At 43.6% G+C, this 22,082-nt stretch overlaps 1 protein-coding gene across 4 annotated transcripts in view; it reads left to right on the top strand.

The window, feature by feature from the left end:
* EVI5 (ecotropic viral integration site 5) overlaps window positions 1-21,518 on the top strand; it is a 136,567-nt gene extending 115,049 nt beyond the window's left edge. For 3 of the 4 annotated variants that reach the window (XM_048860550.2, XM_048860553.2, XM_048860554.2), the window contains one exon: window positions 9,159-10,465. In XM_048860550.2, the coding sequence (XP_048716507.1) occupies window positions 9,159-9,470 (312 nt within the window). In that variant the 3' untranslated portion in view covers window positions 9,471-10,465. Of the gene's footprint in view, window positions 1-9,158; window positions 10,466-21,070 lie in introns of those variants that run through there. The other variant, XM_048860552.2, reaches the window with a different exon arrangement.
* Window positions 21,519-22,082: the final 564 nt, after the last annotated feature.

Raw genomic sequence — 22,082 nt, forward strand, 5'->3', positions numbered from 1 at the left:
TGAAGCCACTGTAGCGCAGCATGGTCGGTTTGCAGGTGGAAACGCCACCCCCAAACGTATGGGCGTAGCTTTTCCAGAGCGTAGACAATGGCGTAACATTCCTTTTCACTGATTGACCAGTGGCTTTCCCTCTCAGACAGCTTCTTGCTGAGAAACACGACAGGATGGAACTCCTGATTCAGTCCTTCCTGCATTAAGACTGCTCCCACATCACGTTCGGACGCATCTGTGGTTACTAGGAACGGTTTGTCAAAGTCTGGGACCCTTAGCACAGGGTCAGACATGAGTGTTGCTTTAAGCTGGTTAAAGGGCTTCTGACACTCTTCAGTGCACTGAACTGCATTTGGCTGTTTCTTTTTGAGTCGGTCTGTCAGTGGGGCGGCGATTTGGCTGTATTGTGGTACAAATCGCCTGTAATATCCAGCCAGGCCTAAGAAGGATTGGACCTGTTTCTTTGACTTTGGGACAGGCCACTTTTGGATAGCATCCACTTTGGCCTGTAGGGGGTTGACAGTTCCTTGACCCACCTGGTGTCTAAGGTAAGTCACTCTGTTTAGGCTTATTTGACACTTCTTAGCCTTAACAGTTAGTCCTGCCTCCCTCATGCACTTGAAGAGTTTTTGTAGATGTTCCAGGTGTTCTGCCCAGGAATCCGAAAATATGGCCACATTTGTCAAGGTAGGCAACTGCATGTTCTCCCAATCCCACTAGGAGACCATCTACAAGTTTTTGGAAGGCGGCGGGTGCATTCTGCGGCCCAAAAGGGAGCACATCAAATTCATACAGCCCGACATGTGTGGTGAAGGCTGACCTTTCCTTCGCGGATTCATCTAGTGGTACCTGCCAGTACCCCTTGGTTAAGTCCAAGGTAGAGATGAACTGGGCCCGTCCCAGTTTCTCCAATAGTTCATCTGTGCGTGGCATTGGATAGTTGTCTAGGTGAGTTACAGCATTTCGCTTACAGTAGTCCACGCAAAAACTTCTCTCCCCATTTGGTTTGGGAACTAGAACCACTGGAGATGCCCATGCACTGCGGGAGGGGCTGATTACACCCGTCTGTAGCATATCCTGGATCTCCCATTCTGTAGCAGTTTTAGCTTGAGGAGACACCCAGTCAGGCTAGGCTCTAATTGGGTGAGCATTACCTGTGTCAATGGAGTGGTATGCCCGTTCAGTCAGTCCTGGGGTGGCTGAGAAAGTCTGCATGTAGCTAGTGCACAGCTCCTTGATCTACTGTCACTGCATACACCCAAGGGTCATAGAGAGGTTCACCTCTTCCACGCCACCGTCACTTTTCCCTTTGTAATAGACACCTTCAGGCTACTCAGTGTCATCTTCTCCCTGGGCTGTAAACTGACAAACCTTTAATTCTCTGAAATAAAAGGGCTTTAGAGAATTAATATGGTACAACTTAGGCTTTTGGTTGGAAGTGGGGGATGCTATGAGATAATTAACAGCTCCCAGGCGCTCTTGGACCATGAATGGCCCTTCCCACAGCGCTTCTATTTTATGGGCCTGGAGCGCCTTTAAGACCATGACCTGGTCCCCAACTTTGAAGGAACGCTCTCTGGCGTGTTTATCATACCAGACTTTTTGCTCTTTTTGAGCATCCTTTTAGGTTTTCTTTAGCAAGGGCTAAAGAGGTTCGGAGGCTGTTTTGTAGGTTGGTTAGTTTTTTAGTGTTTGTAGAATGTTAGTTCCTGGAAAAGGTGTAAACCCCTCCCATTGCTGCTTCACCAACTATAATGGCCCCTTAACCTTGCAGCCATATACAAGTTCAAATGGCGAAAACCCTAAACTGGGATGTGGTACAGCTCTGTAGGCAAAGAGCAACTGCTGCAATACTAGGCCCCAATCATTGGAGTGCTCATTTACGAATTTAGGTATCATGGCCCCCAGAGTTCCATTAAACTTCTCCACCATGCCATTTTTTTGATGGTGGTAAGGGGTGGCAACCAAGTGGTTCACCCCATGAGCTTCCCAAAGGCTTTCCATAGTTCCTGCCAGGAAATTAGTTCCTGCATCTGTAAGGATGTTGGAGGGCCAACCTACTCTGGCAACAATGTCTGTTAGTACCTGGTGGTGCTTAGAGCTACTGCTTCCGGCCATCGGGTGGCAAAGTCAGTATGTACTGCTTTCCTCTGGGTGCCTTTTTCGGAGAAGGACTCAGAATATTCACAGCTACTCGCTGAAATGGAACCTCAATGGTGGGGAGTGGCTGGAGAGGGGCTTTGACCTGGTCTTGGGGTTTTCCCACTCTTTGGCACACCTCACAAGACTGGACATAGGTAGAAACATCCTTGCTCATTCCCTCCCAGTGGAAAGACTTTTCCAAATGGTCTTTGGTTCTGTTCACCCTGGCATGGCGACTAGGATGATCGTGGGCTAAGCTTAATAGCTTTACCCGGTACTTAGTTGGAACTACCAACTGTCTCTGAAGATGCCAGTCTTCCTGGTGTCCACCAGAAAGGGTTTCCTTGTATAAAAGTCCTCTTTCTACAACAAACCTGGATCGATTAGAAGAGCTGAGAAGCGGTGGTTTGCTCCATGCCGCTGTCCAAGCTCACTGGAGGCTTTCATCTGCTTCCTGTTCGGTCTGGAACTGTTCCCTTGATGCTGGAGACATCAGTTCCTCATTGGATTGTGGACCCTCTGGAAGCGATGCAGGTGATGGGGCTGTTTCCATTGACTGTGTACCGCTGTCCGCTGGTGCATTATGTTGGGGTTCAGGCTCTGGCTGAGCCTCTTGTGTAGGGTTATCTGCTGCTGCCAGTGCAGGTTCAGTGGGACCCTCTGGTGTTGGGGTTGCAAGTACTGAATTCAGTGCTGGCAATGCTTCCGGTGCTGGTTGTTCTGCCAGTTCTGGTTCTGGGACTGGCTCTGTCTGGTTCTCTAGGACTGGATCCACTACTGCTGTTGCAGACGTTGGCATGGGGTCCAGTTCCAGTACCTCTGACGGGGTCCTGGTAGAGGTTTCCAGAACAGAGCTAGGTGTGACAGCTTGCTTAGCCTGCCTGCCGGTGACCATTCCCACCCTCTTGGCTAGCTTCACATGATTGGCCAAGTCTTCCCCTAACAGTATGGGGATGGGATAATCATCTTAGACTGCAAAAGTCCACGTTCCTGACCAGCCCTTGTACTGGACAGGCAGCTTGGCTGTAGGCAAGTCAAAAAAGTTTGACTTGAAGTGTTGAATCATCACTTGGACCTCTGGGTCGATTAATCTGGGGTCCACTAACGAAGTATGGATAGCCGACACTTGCGCTTCGGTGTCCCTCCATGCGGTGACCTTCTTTCTTCCCACACTCAGTTTCCCTCCTCTCCGAGGGTATCTGGGAGGTATCTGGGCCTGAGGACCTCTGGTGTGATTCCAGTGCAATGAACTGTAATCTGTTGGGGTTCTTGGGGCAGTTGGCCTTTTACATGCCCCGGCTTGTTACATTTAAAACGTCGCCCAGCTGACTGGTTACTGGGATGAGGTGGGTTGCTGGAGAACGGTGTGGTGGGACGATAAGGTGTTTGGAGTGTTCCATGGGGTGTAGTTGGGGCCTTGGGCTGCCCCCGGTAGTAGGATGTGGTCTGAGGTTGTTCCTTTTGGTATCTGCGCCAACTGCGACCACAGTTGTTCTTCTCTCCTCCCTCCACCCATTTTGTTCCAATTTGCCCTGCCTCTCTGGCGGTCTGGGACTGCTCGCATTGATCACCATAAGAAGCAAGAGTTTCTGCTGAGTCATTTTCTTATCCCATAAACACTGTTTTATATCATCATTGGTCATATTCAGGAATTGTTCGTGAGTCATCAAATCACACACTCCTTCAAAGCTAGTTACACCCCTTCTTCTGACCCATTTATCTAACAGCACCTTCATCTGGTTTACATAAGCCACATTACTTAGTCCAGGCCCTCTCTTAAGGGCTCTAAATTTTACTCTGCAAGTTTCAGGTGTAACTTGAAATTGTTTTAAAAGCAAATCCTTAAATTTACCATTGTCAGACGCCTCCCCAATAGGCATCTCATTGAATATGTCCAGAGCTCTTCCAGTCAATTTTGAGACCAATGTGGTCATCTTGTGAGCTTCAGGAATTTGATGGAGTGTGCACAGTCTCTCACAGGTGAGGAAAATATTCAGCAATATCACTGGATTCATCATACAGTGGACATAGTCACTCCCATTTGTGGATTGTTGGGGAAGGATTGTTAGGGTTATTCGGTATATTCTGCTGAGCCTTTGCCTTCTCCATCTCCAGTGCATGCTTTCTCTCTTTTTTCTTTGCCTCCATTTCTTTTTCTTTGGCCTCCATAGCTCTCATATGGGCAGCTTCCATTTCTTTTTCTTTTGCTTCCATTTCTTTTCTTTTTCTTTTACTTCCATTTCTTTGGCCTCCATTTCCATCTGCCTGAGTTCTACCCATCTTTCATGTTCCTTTTGTCTTTCCTCAGCCTCAAATCTGGCTAATTCCAGCTTCTGTTGAACATTGCATTCTGTCATCCTAACCTCTCTGTTTTTAACAACTTTACAGCCAAGAGTTAAAGAAAACAAAAACAAAAAAACCTGGCATGTAAAATTTTCCTGTGCTGTAACCTGATAGCTGTTCTCAGCCTACAGAAAAATCCTTTTGTTATGCCTGCTGCTCTGTCTCCCAGGCAGAGACACACAATCTACAGCTGCAATCACTTTTTACAAAACCTTTTAAAATCCTGCTGTGCTTCTGGTTCAAAATGATCCCACCGCTCTGCCACCATGTCAAGATTTCTTCCCCACTCTGAACTCTAGGGTACAGATGTGGGGACCTGCATGAAAAGACCCCCTGAGTTCATTCTTACCAGCTTAGGTTAAAAACTTCCCTAAGGTACAAACTTTGCCTTGTCCTTGAACCGTATGCTGCTGCCACCAAGCGTTTAAAACAAAGAACCGGGAAAGAGCCCACTTGGAGACGTCTTCCCCCAAAATATCCCCCCAAGCCCTCCACCCACTTTCCTGGGGAAGGCTTGATAAGAATCCTCACCAATTGGTATAGGTAAACACAGACCAAATCCTTGGCTCTTAAGAACAATGAAAAATCAATCTTAAAAGAAGAATTATAATTAAAGAAAAGGTAAAAGAATCACCTTTGTAAAATCAGGATGGTAAATACCTTACAGGGTAATCCGATTCAAAACATAGAGAATCCCTCTAGGCAAAACCTTAAGTTACAAAAAGACACGGCTTATTTTACCAGCTGTTAAACAAAAGAAAATCTAATGCATGTTCTAGCTAGATTACTTACTAACTTTACAGGAGTTGTAAGGCTGCGTTCCTTTCGCGTTTTGTTCCTGGCAAAAGCATCACACAGACAGACTGACCCCTTTGTCGTCCCCCCTAAACCACTAAACACCATTAGAGTTAAGGAAACTTTAAAATTGTATGTGTTCAGATTAAGTTGCTTTTACTGATGCTTAACTTAAATAGCATTTAACTTGACAGCTCTTGCATTGTTACTTAACTGCCTGGTTTTCTTTTCCACTGAAAAAATGGAATGGAATCTGGTTTGTTTTTTTAACTCCTAAATCTGCCTCATGAGGCTGCTAAGATGGTAGCTTTCTGTTGGATTCTCTTACAATATTCACTTACAATGTTAATGACGTTCTCTGCTCTAATTAGATGTAGTGGTTCTCGTATAGTTTCAGTAACAGTTTAGTTTTCTTTTGACTCATGTCTGTTTTATAATCAGGAAATCTTACTCAGGTCCAGAACAAAAAAGGGCTTTGATTTCTTCAGACTGTTCCTGTTGTAATAAGATTTACATAATCCAGTATTGATTTTTTCCCCCATATGGATTTAATACGAATAATCTGTTTTCCTACCTTGAATCCAAAGAGTGCCCATGCTTTGATCCAATTTCCAGACTATAGAACGGTATCAGTAATCACTACTGAGTGGCTTGACTCTGCTAGGCAAGCATTTTTATGTCTAACATGAAGTACAGTTCTTGACTGCTTTAGAACTGTGGTTTCTAAAGTCTTCAAAAGAAACAGAAATGACTGCCTCCCTTCTGTGCCATAATCTCTATCACAGTCTTACCAGTATCAGAATATTAATCTAGCATTTTTTCATTGCATCTTTTCCTTTAAAATTTACTGTAGGCTGACATTCTAATGTTGTTTAGAAATGTTTCCTTAATAGCTTCAAACAGATATAAAGGGGGTATCTTAAAAATATGATGTGTGAGCGCTTATGTCCGCACACTTCATTTTGCTACCTTTAATATGGAAAAACTGAATTGTACTAAAACCTGAAAATCTCTTTGCTGTCTCTTCCCTTCATGCATGGCTTGATGAGGCAGTCAGCTTCAGGTAAGAGTGTATTGCCAAAGTCCAGTGACACGATGGTTAATATTACATGCCTGTCTTCTCTCAAACTGCTCTGAATTAATAAATGTAAGTTCCATTAGCCTTTGACAATGTTTATAATCATAAACTCTAAGCATGCATTCTGTTTTCAAAAAGTTTCTAATTCATGGCTTCTTACATGAGAAGGCTTATGTAAGTAAATACTGTCAACTACTGAGGTTCTGTTCTTGATGCATCTAGCTTTGTGAATGGCACATAGGGAGCAAAGGTGGAGACAGTCTTTTTTTTGGTCATGTGGCTACAACTTTGATCTCTTAAAGGCAGCCTGTCTAGGCAGCAGTGAAAGTGTGGGTAAAGCTACTGTCACCATAAACTATTAAAGGCCTCCCTCCTAATGTTTGTGGGTCTACCGGACCTCTTGTATTCCCAAGCCTGATCAGGCCAGAGCCCCCACAGAACCACTGCATGAAGCAACCACCCAGTCTTCTAGAAATGGAGCAGAGGAGAGGAATGAAAAATGAACGTCTTTGTGGGCAGAAAAGCCAATCACAGCACTTGAAAGGAGGACTGGGATTTAACCAATGGTGACCTCCCTCACAAAGAAGGGCTCCAGTGCCTGGCAATGGCTGTGCTGTGCCCCAGGGATGTAACTCCAGCTCCTACTCAATCTGGGCTGTCCTTGAAGGGCTAACCCTCTTTCTTCCCAGAGGAAATGATCTTATGGTCACAGATGGGACTGGAAAACCTAGGTTTAATTCCTGGCTCTTGACTGGACTTCATGACCTTAACAAATCACTTAATTTCTATCTGTTTCATTTTCCCAAATTATAAACTAGAGAATATGGCTTACCTGTCAGATGTGCTGCACCTCGGGTCACTACATTTTGTAAAGAGCTGTATGGTTCTGTAGATCCTCAAATTAAAAGGTACTATCCATTTAGTTTCTTAAATTAGTACCAGCTACTGTGGCATCTGATCCCCTCAGAGCACAGGCATGTCATGCTGAATTTTAAATTTTACACATACCGAGTAAGCCTTCAGTCCATAGCAAATCACTGGGCGAAGGGAAGGACTAGAGGATCTGTGCAATGTATGCTTTGGTAACGAGCATCTACAGACCTATAGCTCGTAAGCCTACTGAGTAGTAAGTATCTAAGCACTCTTTTTGCGCTGATGTTATGCACTGCCTTGAATTTTGGACAGCGATACCCTTAAAATTATCTCTTGAACGGTAGCTGTTTTAAGGATTTCAGTTCTCTAACAGTCACTCATTTCTAGAAAAGAATGAAATTCGATGATAGTACAATTCAGATTATTTTTTACTTCCTTCAGTTAAAAAGCAACAAATTGTATTGGAATGTTTTCTGTTTTACATTAAAACTTGCTGTTTTTTATTCTATTGTGGAAAAGTCCAGGTTTTGCAGTAGGTTAGTGCACTGACATTTCACTTCAGGTCATTTAGGGTTAAATAGCAATATTCACATTTTTAACAAGTTCAAATAGGCTTTGGGACTTCAAGCTTCCAAAACAGTTTTCATTGCTCAAAGAAGTGAATCCAGATTGGCAGCCCCAAGATGTAAAGCTAAACTTTGCAGGATAAAATCTATCTTCCAGGTTTTTTAAAGTGACTGCTTCCTACGCTATGCAGAATTGGCTAGTATTGGAGGATAGAAAGATCCTAAGGAGAGGCTGCTTATCCAGACTCAAGTTCAGGGTTTGGGATGGAGCAAGGTTTTGGCCACTTCTGTATTTTCCACCAACTGGCTTGCTCAGCCCCAGTTGGCTGTGTCACGCAGACACAGGTGCCTGCAGATGCTTCTACTTAAAAGCATGTAACTGTATTACTATCACAGTCTTAGCAAAATGTATGACTGAACCCTGCATGAGTTTGCTTGTTCAGGTGAAATTCTAAGAACTAATCTCAGACATCTTCCAACAGCTAAGATTAGTTTCACTAAGTTATGATGTGACTTGCTCATCAGTTTTTTTTCTTCCTTCAGAGTAGCTTAAACCTGTGGTCATAGTAGCTAGCTTATCACTAAAGTTCAGTGTACTTTAAATGCAAATACTAAGTACACTTTACCTGTGTCCCAACCAGTTTTGTTTTGTAAGACATTTCTCTTTAAAATTGAGAGTAGTCTGTTCTACTGACAGGAAAGGTAAGTTTCAGAGTAAGAATGCAGGTTAAAACCTTCATGCTGTGGTTCATTGGAGGTTGAGTGGGTGGGGAGAAATGATGCTCTTTATCTTTCAAGGTGGAGAGAACCGATTTTATTGCTCTTGAATGCTGTTTACTTGCTCTTCCACAAAACATTTGGCAATCGCCCCCCCCCCCCCCCAACAGAAGCTTTTCGCCTTGTTTTTTTTTCAAATTAGATGACAAGCACAAAAAACCCTTCCTGAGATAATACACAAAAGGAAATACAGAAAAGTAGTGACTGTCAAGTAATAAATAGGGCTACCTGAAATCCCACAGCTGTAGTATTTTCTCAGTGGGGATGTCCAAAGACACAAGATTTAGCCTCAGTAACCAGAGGAACTTGTACATACTGTTTAAAATTTTCAGGAGTACGATTAGTGCTTTTTGGTACCAAACCTGAAACATCCTAAAGAGCCTGATTTCAAAAAGTGCAGAGTATCCACTCGACCCCTTTCTGAAGTTTCTCTTCTTGGACATTCAGACTTTAGTAACTCTTGGCAATCTTGGTCCTGCTTGCATTTAGAAATCACTGAATGTCAAGGATACTTTATTTCTCAAACATGTTGTTTTTATTCCTATTGCTGGACTCTTCATCTGTGATTAAATGTTAACTCTTGTTTTTAACAGATCAGATGCCTAAAAGGCCAGAAAGGCTTCTCAGACCAACCCACTTTTGATGGGATTCACATTGTCAACCATTTGATAGGAGATGAGTCATTTCATTCTTCTGATGAAGATTTTATAAGTAACTCCATACAGGAGGGTGGGGTCCATTTTCATTTACACAGAAGGACTGGACAGATGACTTTGGACCCACCTGTGATAGATAGCAGTGACAGTGATACTGAAGACGGTGTCCTAGATACTGGAGATACGGACAAGATTATTCCAAAGCGAAAGAACCAGCAAAGACTGGAATCCTACTCTACTACTGTGTGATCATCACTGTGACTAGCATCTAAGACTTCAGCATTCTTTTAAGGGTTAGGTTGTCAAATGACTAAAAATGCCCAGCTCTTGGATTAGATAGCTATTGTGGCTTGTCTGACATATTTTATATATAATATATGTATATATGTATACACACTTTACTGTTTGCCTTCTACCTTTGCCAAATTGTCATTACTGACATACTAGAGAGTAGGTTGGGAAGAAGTTGATGGATGACACTTCTAACAGTATTACTGAATGTTCCTTGTTTTAGAAAATGCAAATACATAATTTCTTTAAATGCATAACAATTTTGCAGTTCATAAACTTGGGAAATCTTTTCTTCAAAGAAACTGCTCTTGTGCAATATTTTATACTCTGTGAACAAATGTGTTCTTTTTACATTGTTATCCATTTGTGATCAAGATGGACGTTAGCAGACTAGCTGATCATGGTGTCTGATTATTTTTTGTTGTTTGACTGTTTGGTTTTAATTAAAAATAACTATTATTGGAGACCCATAAAAGGCTCCAAACACAAGCCTTTATTTCTTCTGTTTTTAAATACAAATTAATGGTCACAAATGTCCAAAAGGTTTTTAAAATCATTCTGACTTTTAATTTTTGTGCATCTGCTTTTGATTTGTTGCTAATAAAAAAAAAAAAAACCTGGTCGAAGTATGTTAACTACAATAATGTTTATTTTGTACATGTTTATATCTCTCTGCAGCAAGCTGAATATGTATATTACACATTTAATATGAGGAATGTAAATGTTGCAAAATGACTATTCTTGGCATTCTAACAGGAAGATGAATTCTGTATAAGCATATTGATAGTGAGTTACAAAATTGAGGCAAAACACTCATCTTACATTTAATCTCTGTTTAGCTACTGACACTAGCAGGTTCATGTCTAACTAAAATGCTTTTTCACAAACACTAATGACTGAACTTTTAACTTCATATATATATATAAAACTATAATAAATTTTTCATGATTTAACACTTGTTGTAGCACGTATTGCTTAGTAATAACTAACGTCTGTATCCTAGAGATTCTATAGGTGATTGCACAGTGCAGATCCAGAGTAGTTCAGATAAAGTAACTACCGTTCAAATGAAGGATTGTTCAAAGATATCTATATTGAGTTATTCTGAGGAATTTCATTATAAGAATATCTAAGAACCAAAAAGCTAATCTTCGTGCATCTAATGAAGATGCACATGATTTAATACGGAGCAGTGACATGGAGTGAATGCGTGCTGGGTGACTGGACATTCCTGTCTCTTTCCTCACCCCTAAATGAAGCCCTGATTAGATCTCAAATTCTTCCTGTCCTTTCCAAGGCCTTTTGAGCAAACTGACTTGCTACTTTGTCCTGCACAGCATTTGAGACACTAGTCTCAGACACTCGCTAGCCCAGAATATTTCTTGACATAAATGTATCACTGCCATTCTCCTCCGTTACAAATTCCATGGAAGTATGTACTGTTAATATTAGCAGCTAGACGGCTTGTGATTTGAAAGGAATTAAATGATACTGCAAGGTTATGGCACAAGCTTGCTTTCTCTAGAAATATTAAAGTTCATCTAGGTATTTAAGCATGTACTTAGAGTTAGGCGTATGCTTATGAGCTTCAATGGCATTACCAGTGTGTTGAGTTAGGCACATTCTTAAGGACCTTGCTGAACTGGAGCCCTAGTCTCCAAGTCCCGTATGGGGCACTTACGTTTCCTTGGCTTTTAATTTTGAAGATTCCTAGTCTTTTTGGATGAGGCCGACACAGGATCCTTTTTCACTTAGTGAGTTAAACTAGTTACAGAACCTGACCATTTAAAGGAAACCAGCTCCATGAAAGAAGTGAGCTTTGGGCATCTTTGCCACACTATCTCTCCTATGTCGATCATATCCAGGCAATAACTGACTATAAAATGGGCAGGTGACACCTTCAAAGTTAGCTACTACTTGAGCTCCTGCTACACCTGGTCTTTGCCTCAGTTATTTTTGAGGGTGTACATTAACTTTATCTGTGAAAATATTTCTCATCACACATGATGAAGTTTCACCCTGTTGCAATAAACATTTACTGTTTTAACACCTGAACCCTGCTAGAAATGTCACAAAGCAAAAATAATCTGAGCTCTCTTGCTTACTAACGTTTAGGTGATAGTTGCCTTATTTTCCCCTAATAAGCATCTGTCCACCTTTGTTTGCACCTGGATCATTGGCCTCCATGTGGATAGATGACAAATTATTCTTTGCCTATCCATACCAGCTGCAAGTCTCTTAAAGGTAATATTCTGCATTAAGTGGCAGGAGCAAAATTCAGTTAGAGGATGGTTGTAAAATCTTTTTTTGTTTGAACAGCAAAGTGTTATGATCTTGCAATAACTGCCTGACTGCCCCAGTGATAGTGAATGAGCCTAATTGGTAAGGGCTGTTTCCTGAACTTTGTTTTTATACATGTTAATAGCCTAGATTGTTTTATTCATGCTGCTGCTTTCCATTTCATTATCAAAATATCAGTGAGAGAGTACTAGCAAGGTTTAAGCCTGATCCAAATAGCTGAATTCTACACAATAGCTAACTGTACTACAGTGCACAACCTTAACTGACCTGCCATTGGGGCCTTATTTAATAATTCTCTTAAAATTGAGATCTTACCATACATTAGACTGAAAAATTATAAATATGAGCAAATTAAATGATACATGGGATGGATGGGTGTATAAATTTAGTGTTGGGACTGAGGACCAGACCAAGAGTCAGGCTGAGAAAGAGAGATGCAGTGCTGGAGAGCCAGTGAAACAATCAGTCTCCTCCGTTTAAGTTATATTTCATATCGGGGGGTGAAAATGCTTTTTTCCTCTTTGGCACTCTGAGACTACAGAACACAGGTCAGTATCTTAGATGTCTGTATACTAATCCAAGAAATATGGGGAATAAGCAGGAAGAACTAGAAATGCTAGTTAATAAACACAACTATGACATAGCTGGCATCACAGAGACTTGGTGGGATAATGCATACAGGCTGGAATATTGGTGTGGCAGGGTACAGCTTGCTCAGGAAGGATAGGCGGGGGGAAAAAAGTGGCGTTGCCTTTTGTATAAAAAATGTATACACTTTGACTGGATGGAAATAGGAGACAGACTTGTTGAATGTCTCTGGGTAAGACTAAAAAGGGTAAAAAAAAAACAAAAACCAAGGGTGATGTCAGGGCAGGCGTCTACTACAGACCACCTAACGAGGAAGAGGGGGTGGATGAGGCTTTCTTTTTATATAAAGACAATATCATGCAAAGCACAGGACTTGATGGTAATGGGGGACTTCAACTACTCAGACATCTACTGGGGGGAAATAACACAGCAGGGCACAGATTATCCAACAAGTTCTTGGAATGTATTGGAGACAATTTTTTATTTCAGAAGGTGGAGAAAGCCACTAGGGGAGAGACTGTTCTAAGTTTGATTTTGTCAAATAGGAAAGAACTGGTTGAGAGTTTAAAAGTGAAAGGCCACTTGGGTGAACGTGATCATGAAATGATAGATTTTGTGATGCTAAGGAATGATGGGAGGAAACACAGCACAATTAACAAAATGGATTTCAAGAAGGCAGACTTTATCAAACTTGGGGAGTTGGTAAGTAAGATACCTTGGGAAGCAAGTCTAAGGGGAAAAACAGTTTGAGAGTTGGCAGTTTTTCAAAGAGACATTATTAAGGGCACAAGAGCAAATTATCCCACTGTACAGGAAAGACTGGAGGTATGGCAAGAGAACATCATGACTTAATCAGGCGATCTTCAATTATCTGAAATTAAAAAAGAATCCTACAAAAAGTGGACATTACAAAGGATGAATATAAACAAGTAGGACAAAATTAGAAAGACCAAGGCACAAAATGAGATTAAACTAGCTAGAGACATAAAATTTAACAAAACATTCTACAAATACATTAGAAGCAAGAGGAAGACCAAGGACAGGGTAGGCCCGTTATTCAGTGAGGGATGGGAAAACAATAAGAGAAAATGTGGAAATGACAGAAGTGTTAAATGACTTTTTTTTTTTTTTTTTTTTTTTTTTTACCAAAAAGCTGAGTAGCAATTAGACATCTAACATAGTGAGTGCCAGTGAACAGGAGAGAGAACGCCAGGGAACCGAGGGTATTCCGGGGTCCAGCGGCCCCATTGATCAACCTTCCCTTACCTTCCCTTCCAGTGCCTCCTGCACGGTGAGGAACAGCTGTTCTGCAGCATGCAGGAGGCACTGGGAGGGAGGAGGAGTTGATCAGCGGGGGCCAGCAGCCTTGGACATGATTCCGCTCCTCCCCTGAGCGCACCCCCTCCGTGTGCCTCCCCCTCCCTCCTAGTGCCTCCTACATACCGCTGAACAGCTGTTCCGCAGCATGCAGGAAGTGCTGGGAGGAGTTGATCAGCAGAGCCCACTGAGTCCCCCCCTCCCTTGGCATACCCTTGCAGACCCCAATTTGAGAAACGCTGGTCTAGATAATACTTAGTCCTGCTTGAATGTAGGGGACTGGTCTAGATGACTTCTTGAGGTCCCTTCCAGTTCTATGATATTTTCACATGAATTTGGGAGAATTTGGAAGCCTAAAGCTTTTGAGCATTGGCCAAAAAAACCCGAGTGCTTTTTAAAGCTTTCTCCTGTTGGGGATCTAACACTTTTTACAGCAGAACTACCCCAATGCTATATTGTAGCAATATCTGTGGCCTAAACCATTTTTTAAATGTATGAATGTTAATTTTTTACTAACACACTGTTACTCAGGGTCTGTTCTTTATCCTTGGTCTAGGATTTATATTTGAGAGACTGTTACACCTGGATCACTTCTTCAAGGGTTTCTTCCGAACTGTGAGGGCCAGAAACATTTTCATATAATTTTTTTAGGTCCTGGACTAGCAATGACACTTAACTATTTGTTGACAAAAATAGTTGTTTGTGCTCATTATGTTGTTTAATGGTCTTATCGACATATCAGCGTATCTAAAGGTATGTGTGCTATAGATTCTTATACTGCTCTTATCACTCGTATTGGAGGGGGTCTACACTGCAGTAAAAGACCTGCTGCACAGCCACGGTTGGGTCAGTGGACTTGGGCTGCTGGGTCAAAAACAGCCATGTTAGAGGCTTGCTTGGACTGGAGCCTGGGCTCCAAGACCCGGGGCGGGGTCTCAGAGCCAGGCTCCAGCTAAAGCCTGGCTACCTACCCTGCTGTTTTTAGCCCCATAGCCTGAGCCCCAGTCAGCTGACCTGGGCTTTGAGACTCAGTGCGGCAGGTTTTTGACTGCAGTGTAGACATACTCTGAGCACCTTCCGGTAGTGCATTAAGCAATATGATTACACATCTATTGAGCATTTTGTTCTCTCATCCTCGCCCCAGTGGGAGACGATTGTTTTAGTAGTATTGGATTTTGATAGGGATTGGAGTTTTCTTATTTTGTTTTTTTTAAATAAATAAATGTACCTGTTGCTATATGTTTGTATTGGAGAAGGCATGGTCACAGAAATGTGCCTTTCACTTGGAGCAGAAAGTGGTCAGGTTTGTGATGGTCTTTAGTTCCTGAGCAAGTTCATTCCGGTCTCTGACCACCCTCCAAGAAGATTTGGTCTCCCACACAGAGGAGCTTCACTCTTATTGTTGAACTTTCCATTGTACCAGAGAAGTGAAGTTATTAACTGCGGTCTTCATCCCAGAGCTGTAGACTCTCTTTTAGGTGTCCTGGGCCCAGGCCATGGAGCACTTTGACAATAAGGCCCAAATCTTTGAACTTGATTTGATATTCTGTGGGAAGCCAGTGCAGGGAGCAGAGGACAGGTGTGATTTGCTCACCATAGCCTGTGTGGCTGAGGAGACGTGCTGTGGTGTTGTGTACTGTTGGAGTTTCCTAAGTGTTGAAGGTTCATGCTTAAGTATATCACATTGCTGTACTCCAGCCAAGAGGTGAAGAAAGCAGGAATGATTGAGGTCAGGTCTTTGTCTGCCAAAATGGGACAGAGTCTCCTAGACAACCAGAGATGGTTAAAAAGTGTTGCACATGGCCGTTGCAATGTGTGAGCCCAGTGTCAACCGAGGAATCCAAGAGTATTCCTGGACTGCGGTCTGACTTGACAAATTGTGGATGTGAATCTTCAATCAAAGACTGCACCATAGCTGTGTAGACTCCTCCGAATACTTTCCTCTTCCCGCCAGCATCAGCTCCTCTAAACAGTTAAACCAGTGCAACTGTGTCACTAGACACCTACTACTTGAAACTGGAATTATATGGATTTAGCCAGACTAAACTGCTGTACATCAGAGTTAGTGATTAAAGAGTATTCACAAAGGGCACTGCACCAGTTTAACTAAATCAGTTCTTGAAATTATTTAAAATGGTGCAATGCCTGTGCAGATAAGTTCTTAATTAAACTGCTGTAAGTTTGCAGATAGGTTAAGGCTTCAATTTGATTGTATGGATTTGCAAGAAATGCATTTATTTTTAAAAAAAACACCCTAAGTCTGAGATGTACTGAAGACAAATTTCTGGATAAAATTTGAAGCCAGTGCAATATTTGTGTTTTTAAGCTAGAAGAACCCAAAGGAATGTAAGGAAAATAAGGCCTAAATTTAAAAAAGGAAGCATATCTAAATGCTTCCTCTTCAAAAGTTAGACTCTTTTACTGATGAAATAATTTGAACATTCAATTGCCCCTTGAAGAGTCATTGAGCCAGACTTGAAGACCAGATTCAGACAATAATGTATAAAACATTAAGTGGAAAATCTCAGTGCAAAGTTAACGATGGAGTCATTTCTGACTCTTCCATAATTCTGGGCATATTGGGAGGGAGGGAGGAGAGCTCACTCCTATTCTGCTCCTTTTGTGTGGTGAACTTTTAGGTTATGACAAGGCTTTCCATAGACTTTCATAATAAGGTCTCAAATGTTATAGTGAGACTGGTTATTAAAAACCATATAGCTGGTCGTGGTGGATTTCCAGATTGAGTTAGTTTACATATAGTTCTAAAGCAGAGTTATACGTTTTTAAGATATATGAAATTCTTGATCCTAAACGTACACTATGAATTTTTTTACTTCTTTGCTTTAAAAGAGTGTATGAACTGGTTCAGGTATAAAATAATAGTTATGAAACATATTTATCCAGTAGCCCATAGCATTAAGGACCATATGCTACAGAATAAGAAGCACAAAAACAGCAACAGTGTGATTTACAATAGATGATCTCAGTAGCATTAAATTTCTATAAACAGCCTCTTAGAGCAGTGAAAATGTTGCTTAACTCACACACAAGTTGGCCACAGTCTTATTTTCACTGGCTGGGGATAAATTGTGATAAATAAGAGACAACCCCAATCTACAACTATGCACTTCTACTTTGCAAGGATTAATTGTCCAATTAAATACCAAATTAATTTTGAAATATAAAAGCAATAAGGCATTTGCTATGAATCCGGGTATATTACACTATCTATTGTATAATAAAACTGATACCTCTGGTTTCTCCAATCCTTGTAATGACGATAGCAAGACCAAAAGCTGTAGCCATAAAATATGTGAAATGGTATTTCTAGGGAAAAAGGAAATATAGAAAAAAATATGTGCTCAGTCATTACCTTTGTAGCTACACCAGCCAGGCCTGGCACAAGGAAATATGCAAGCATGTTACTCTTCTTTTAAAATCACTGGATGTCATGTTAACTTATATAGCTATTAACAGTGTACAGGGTTTTTCCCTGTATATGGCAATCTGGCTGTAAGATTAAGGGCCAATCCTTGCAGTGCAATCCTCACATGGACAAATAACTCTTATTTGTTATCAACAATACCTGGTGAGGGGCTGAGCATCCGTAACTCCAGCTGATTGTCCCGGAAGGTGTGGGTGCTTGGCACTGTGGAGGTTCAGGTCCTCTGTTGTGTAAGTGAGGGTCTGGAGAATTGTATTAGACAAAACTTAAACTTACTCCACAATCTGAGAAAGTGAGAGGCGTAGCCAAAAATATCTTGGAAGAAGTGATGAAAAACTCAGCTGGAGTTTATTCTGTCTTTTAAATTTAGTTCTCCACGTACCCTGTAGAATCTTCAGTTCTCTCTCTCACATTCACACAGTTCATGGGTATATCTGACCACACACACAAGCTGACATTTCACGCACAAAACCAGTTCTTCAAGTGATTGCTCATGTGTATTCCACAATAGGTGGGCGTGCTCGCCATGTGCACCGGTGCTGGAAGTTTTTCCCGTAGCAGTACCCGTAGGGGGGCGTGCCCTCCCCTGTGGCGCCTTCCTGGCGCGGTATAAGGGGGGCTGTGTGCTCCCCCCACCCTCAGTTCCTTCTTGCCGCCAGTGAAGGTGCATCAGAACTGCTCTGCTCCAGCTTTGCTGCAGCTCATCCCCAGAACTCTTCATTTGTTCAGTAGTACCTGTAGTCAGTTAGTTTAGTTAGCCATTGAGCCCGGGCCGGGGCATGCCCTGCGCCCCAGGCTTTAAGTCGTGCGGCTCTTGTAGGTGCTCTATACCAAGGAGTGACCCGCACGTGGGTTGTCTGCGCTGCTTGGGAGAAACCTATGTCCGCGAGAGGTGCAAGATCTGCAAGTCTTTCAAGTCTCGGACTATAAAAGAAAGGGACGTTAGGCTCTGGGCCATCCTGATGGAGTTGGCGCTGGCCATGACCCTGGCACGCTGCTCCGAGCCAGTACCTGGCGCTACGGCATTGGTAGGCGGAGACCCTCCGGTACCCTCGTGCAGTCGGCACCGCTCCCCATCCATGGGGCACGCCAAGAGGACCGGAAAGACTCCCTCTTCACAACGGCACTGAGGGAAGTCTGGGACAGAGACCAGACCCATGTCGGGTAGTCCTCGATCTCCATCGGGCCCTAGGCCTCCAGCTCATGTTGAGCAGAGTAGCCCGGCCCCTTTGGAGCAGGCCTCTCGGGATGTCCGGATGCCATCTACACCCGAAGCCCTCCAGGCAGCCAGGGACGACATGTCCATGCTGGTGCCTGTAGTTCCGCCGATGTCAGCCCCGTGCTCCAGAGGCAACCTGCTGCTGGGATCACCACAGCCGCCGCCGGCCCGGTACCGGTCTCGGTTGAGGGAACTTTCCTGACACCACTCGCCCAGTGACCGTTCAAGGCTCAGTCCATGTGGATCGCCCTCAAGGCCAGTCAGACTGTCCGGATGGGTGCGGGCCAACCGGGACTCCTGGCACTTGTTGTGAGGCAAACTCTGGCTTTCTACCTCGAGCGGACCGAGCCATTCAGCCATTCTTCACAACTGTTCATTGCCCCTGCTGAGCGCACGAAGGGTCAGCTGATTTCCACTCAGCGGCTTTCGAAGCGGACCACTTCGTGCATCCGTTCCTGTTATGAGCTGGCGGGGGTTCCCCCGCTGCCCATTGTGAGGGCACACTTGACTCGGCTGCAGACCTCGTCGGCTGTCTTCATGGCCCACGTCCCCATCCAGGACATTTGTAGGGCCGCCACGTGGTCTTCAGTTCACGCGTTCACCTCCCACTATGTGATAGTCTCCCAGGCCAGGGATGAAGCCGGGTTCGGCAGGGCGGTACTCAGTCCTGAGAACTTTTGAACTCCTACCCACATCCAACAGATATAGCTTGGAAACATCTATTGTGGAATACACATGAGCAATCGCTCGAAGAAGAAAAAACCGTTACCTTTTCTGGAACTGATGTTCTTCGAGATGTGTTGTTCATGTCTATTCCACATCTCACCCTCCTTCCCCTCTGTTGGAGTTGTCTGGCAAGAAGGAATTGAGGGAGGGGGAGCGCAGCCCCCCCTTATACCGCACCTGGCAGGCGCTGCACGGGGGTGCTCCCCCCTGTGGGTACTGCTAGGGGAAAAACTTCTGGCACCGGTGCACGTGGGGAGCACACACACCTATTGTGGAATAGACATGAGCAACACATCTCAAAGAACACCAGTTACGGAAAAGGTAACCGTCTTTTCTACAGTTCATCTGCTTTAGAAAAAACCTGTTAAAAATAATAAATCAGCTTTAACACGTTATTAATAAATAAGCGTCAGATTCTGCCATTATTACTTGTGTTGGTGGCACCTTATTCTCCCATAGTCCCAGGACAACAAATGTAAGGGGGCAGAATCAGGCCCCAAATGTTTAAAATAAAATAACTGGTTTTCAAATCTTTTTTAATTGAGAAATTGGCCCCTTAATCCAGAATGGCGACTGATGGGAACCAGCTGCAGGCTCCTAGTGAGGACCACACTTGTTGCTGAAACCAGTCCCAGAGCAGGCTTTGGAACAGGCTCAGCAGCAAATTCTGGGTCCATTCAGGTGCTGTTTGATTGCATTCCCCAAGGAACAGCCTGCCGCCAAGCCTGCAGCAAACCCAGCGGAGACAGAAGCTGCCCCTGAGCAATGTAAGTTTCTGGCTCCAATTTAAAGTTTATAGCTACAGTAATGGGAGGGATTTTTGCTCTAAGAACCAATGGAAAACTTATAAGAAGCCCCTTGCTTCCAGAACGTAGCCACTAATGGCGGATTGTATCCCAGCGCCTTGGCGTCTTTCCCCCCCCCACCCCCCCCAGTGTGGCATTCAAAATGGTGACTGGGAAATGCAAACAGTAAAGAACAGCTTTAAAGAGTATTTTTAGTGGACAGGCACATCTTTTTGCTGGGGTGATTCCTGTTTTCTTTAAAATAATATTACATTGCCGTGGCTTTACTTTTGCCGTTCTGTAATCACTCAGTGGTCTGTTGAGCTGCCTGGAAATAGCGAACTGTGTGTGTGCACGCATGTATATGTTTGGAGAAATGTGTCCCATTTCCAAATCTAGTCCCCTTCAGTTAGAGGTAGTCCATGGGCGACAGTCACTTGTCCCAGGTATGCGTGGGGTTTCGATTTTTGTCCAGAAATGTGCCAGCGGTAGAGAGGAGGAAGGCTGTGGAGTTCTGCGTGTTTGCATGTAGCCAGAACAGGGTAAGCCATGTGGAGGCTAACGCAGCATCTTATTGATTCCCTCTTGGATTCTGACCCAATCCCAGGTGCTGATAGCTGCAAACTGTTCCTGAAGCAGGAACTTCAGAGAGGTAGGCACACTGCTGGGAAGGCCGTATTTTCCAGGGCCACCTTGGTAGCTGACCAGCCCATTCCACTCAGAGATGTGCTGTTCAGTCACTATACGTTCTAATACTTTGGGCTGCGTTCACTGCAGGTTTCCTATGAGCAGCTTGGAATAACATCTCCCTTTGCCAATAGGACACCACAAGAACAGTTATGTCCTCCAAAATGTGAAAGGCATGAAATGATAGAAAAAGCCTTTTGTTGCAAGGCCACTGCAAGGCCTACCCACCCACCTTGCAACCTAAGTAGTTATGTAATCCTTATAAAACAGCTTATAATTTAAAACTTACCACTGTCTCTGCACTTCTATAACTGCAATTAACCAGGCTGTGTCCAGGGAGATTCTGTGGCCTGAAGCATCCCTTCCACAATATATTGCAGTTCAGTTTTGAAATGTAACATTTTATGTCCTTGAAATTCCCCAAGAATTAATTCTGAGCTCCTCCTTGAGCTATTTGAGACAATAACCCTCTGTGTCTTGTCCTATACAGGCCCCTTGAACTTTACTGGCTGCCGTACCTCCTTGGCCCAACATACCTTCCCAAGAAGAAGTGTTTCTGTGATGAGCTTACGGTCAAAGTTCTTGAGAGGGCTGACAAGAGCATCCAGGTACAGAAGCAGAGGTACTTAAGGCTGGAGGAAAGGCCTGGCGAGAGGAAAGGCTGAGGCCCGCGGCACAGCGAGAGGACAGGGTTTCATCGTGGGAGAGGCACTTGCAACATGGTTCCTGGAACAGGAATGGCGGCTAAGGGAGGAGGACAGAGCTCAGCAGAAAGAATTGTTTGGGTTGCTCATCTCTATCATGGCCACAAGATTACCAGGTCTGGCTGCCTCTGCTTCACCACAGCCTGATGCTCCTGCAACGGACCTTCAGTCCAGAAACAGCCTGGACAGCTCCATGTGTGGGTGGCCCATGCAATTAGAGCCCAGGGGCGCCTGGACAGGGCAAATAACCCCATGCAAGCCTTCCTTCTTGATCTTGTCTCTGTGGATACCTTCTTCCCTCCCCCCCTCCCCCGGCCCCCACCTACAAAGTTTATGGAACACAAGGCGAGGAAATAGGAGGCCAGGGGACATGCAAGCAGTAGGAGGTTTCTGTCATGTTTGTGCTGGTTAATGCATTTTTGTTTTGGAAATGTTTTTTTGTGACTGGTGTTTGGATGTTGCAATGATAGCTGGCCTGCCCAGCAATGGGTGACTGCTGTACTGTGCAGCACTTATTTACAAATAAAGCCTTTTACGTCATCAAGCAAGTTTATTGCTGTCACTGCATCTCATCATACAATCATGTTTTGAAATAAAACACATGATCAGGAGCAATTAGACATTACTAAGCAAAGGCTATTCCTCTATACAGTTAGGTACAGCAATTCACACTTCAATCACTGCCTTGTATGGCCCCATGCTGTGAATCATCGCCCCCTCTCCCCCAGGACTTAAATTCTTATAGTATATTTCCCAGAGCCGCCCCCCCACCCATATCCCCTCCTTAACATGCTATAA

Source organism: Caretta caretta, chromosome 8 (genome assembly GCF_965140235.1).
Source record: "Caretta caretta isolate rCarCar2 chromosome 8, rCarCar1.hap1, whole genome shotgun sequence".
Taxonomy (NCBI): Eukaryota; Metazoa; Chordata; order Testudines; family Cheloniidae; genus Caretta; species Caretta caretta.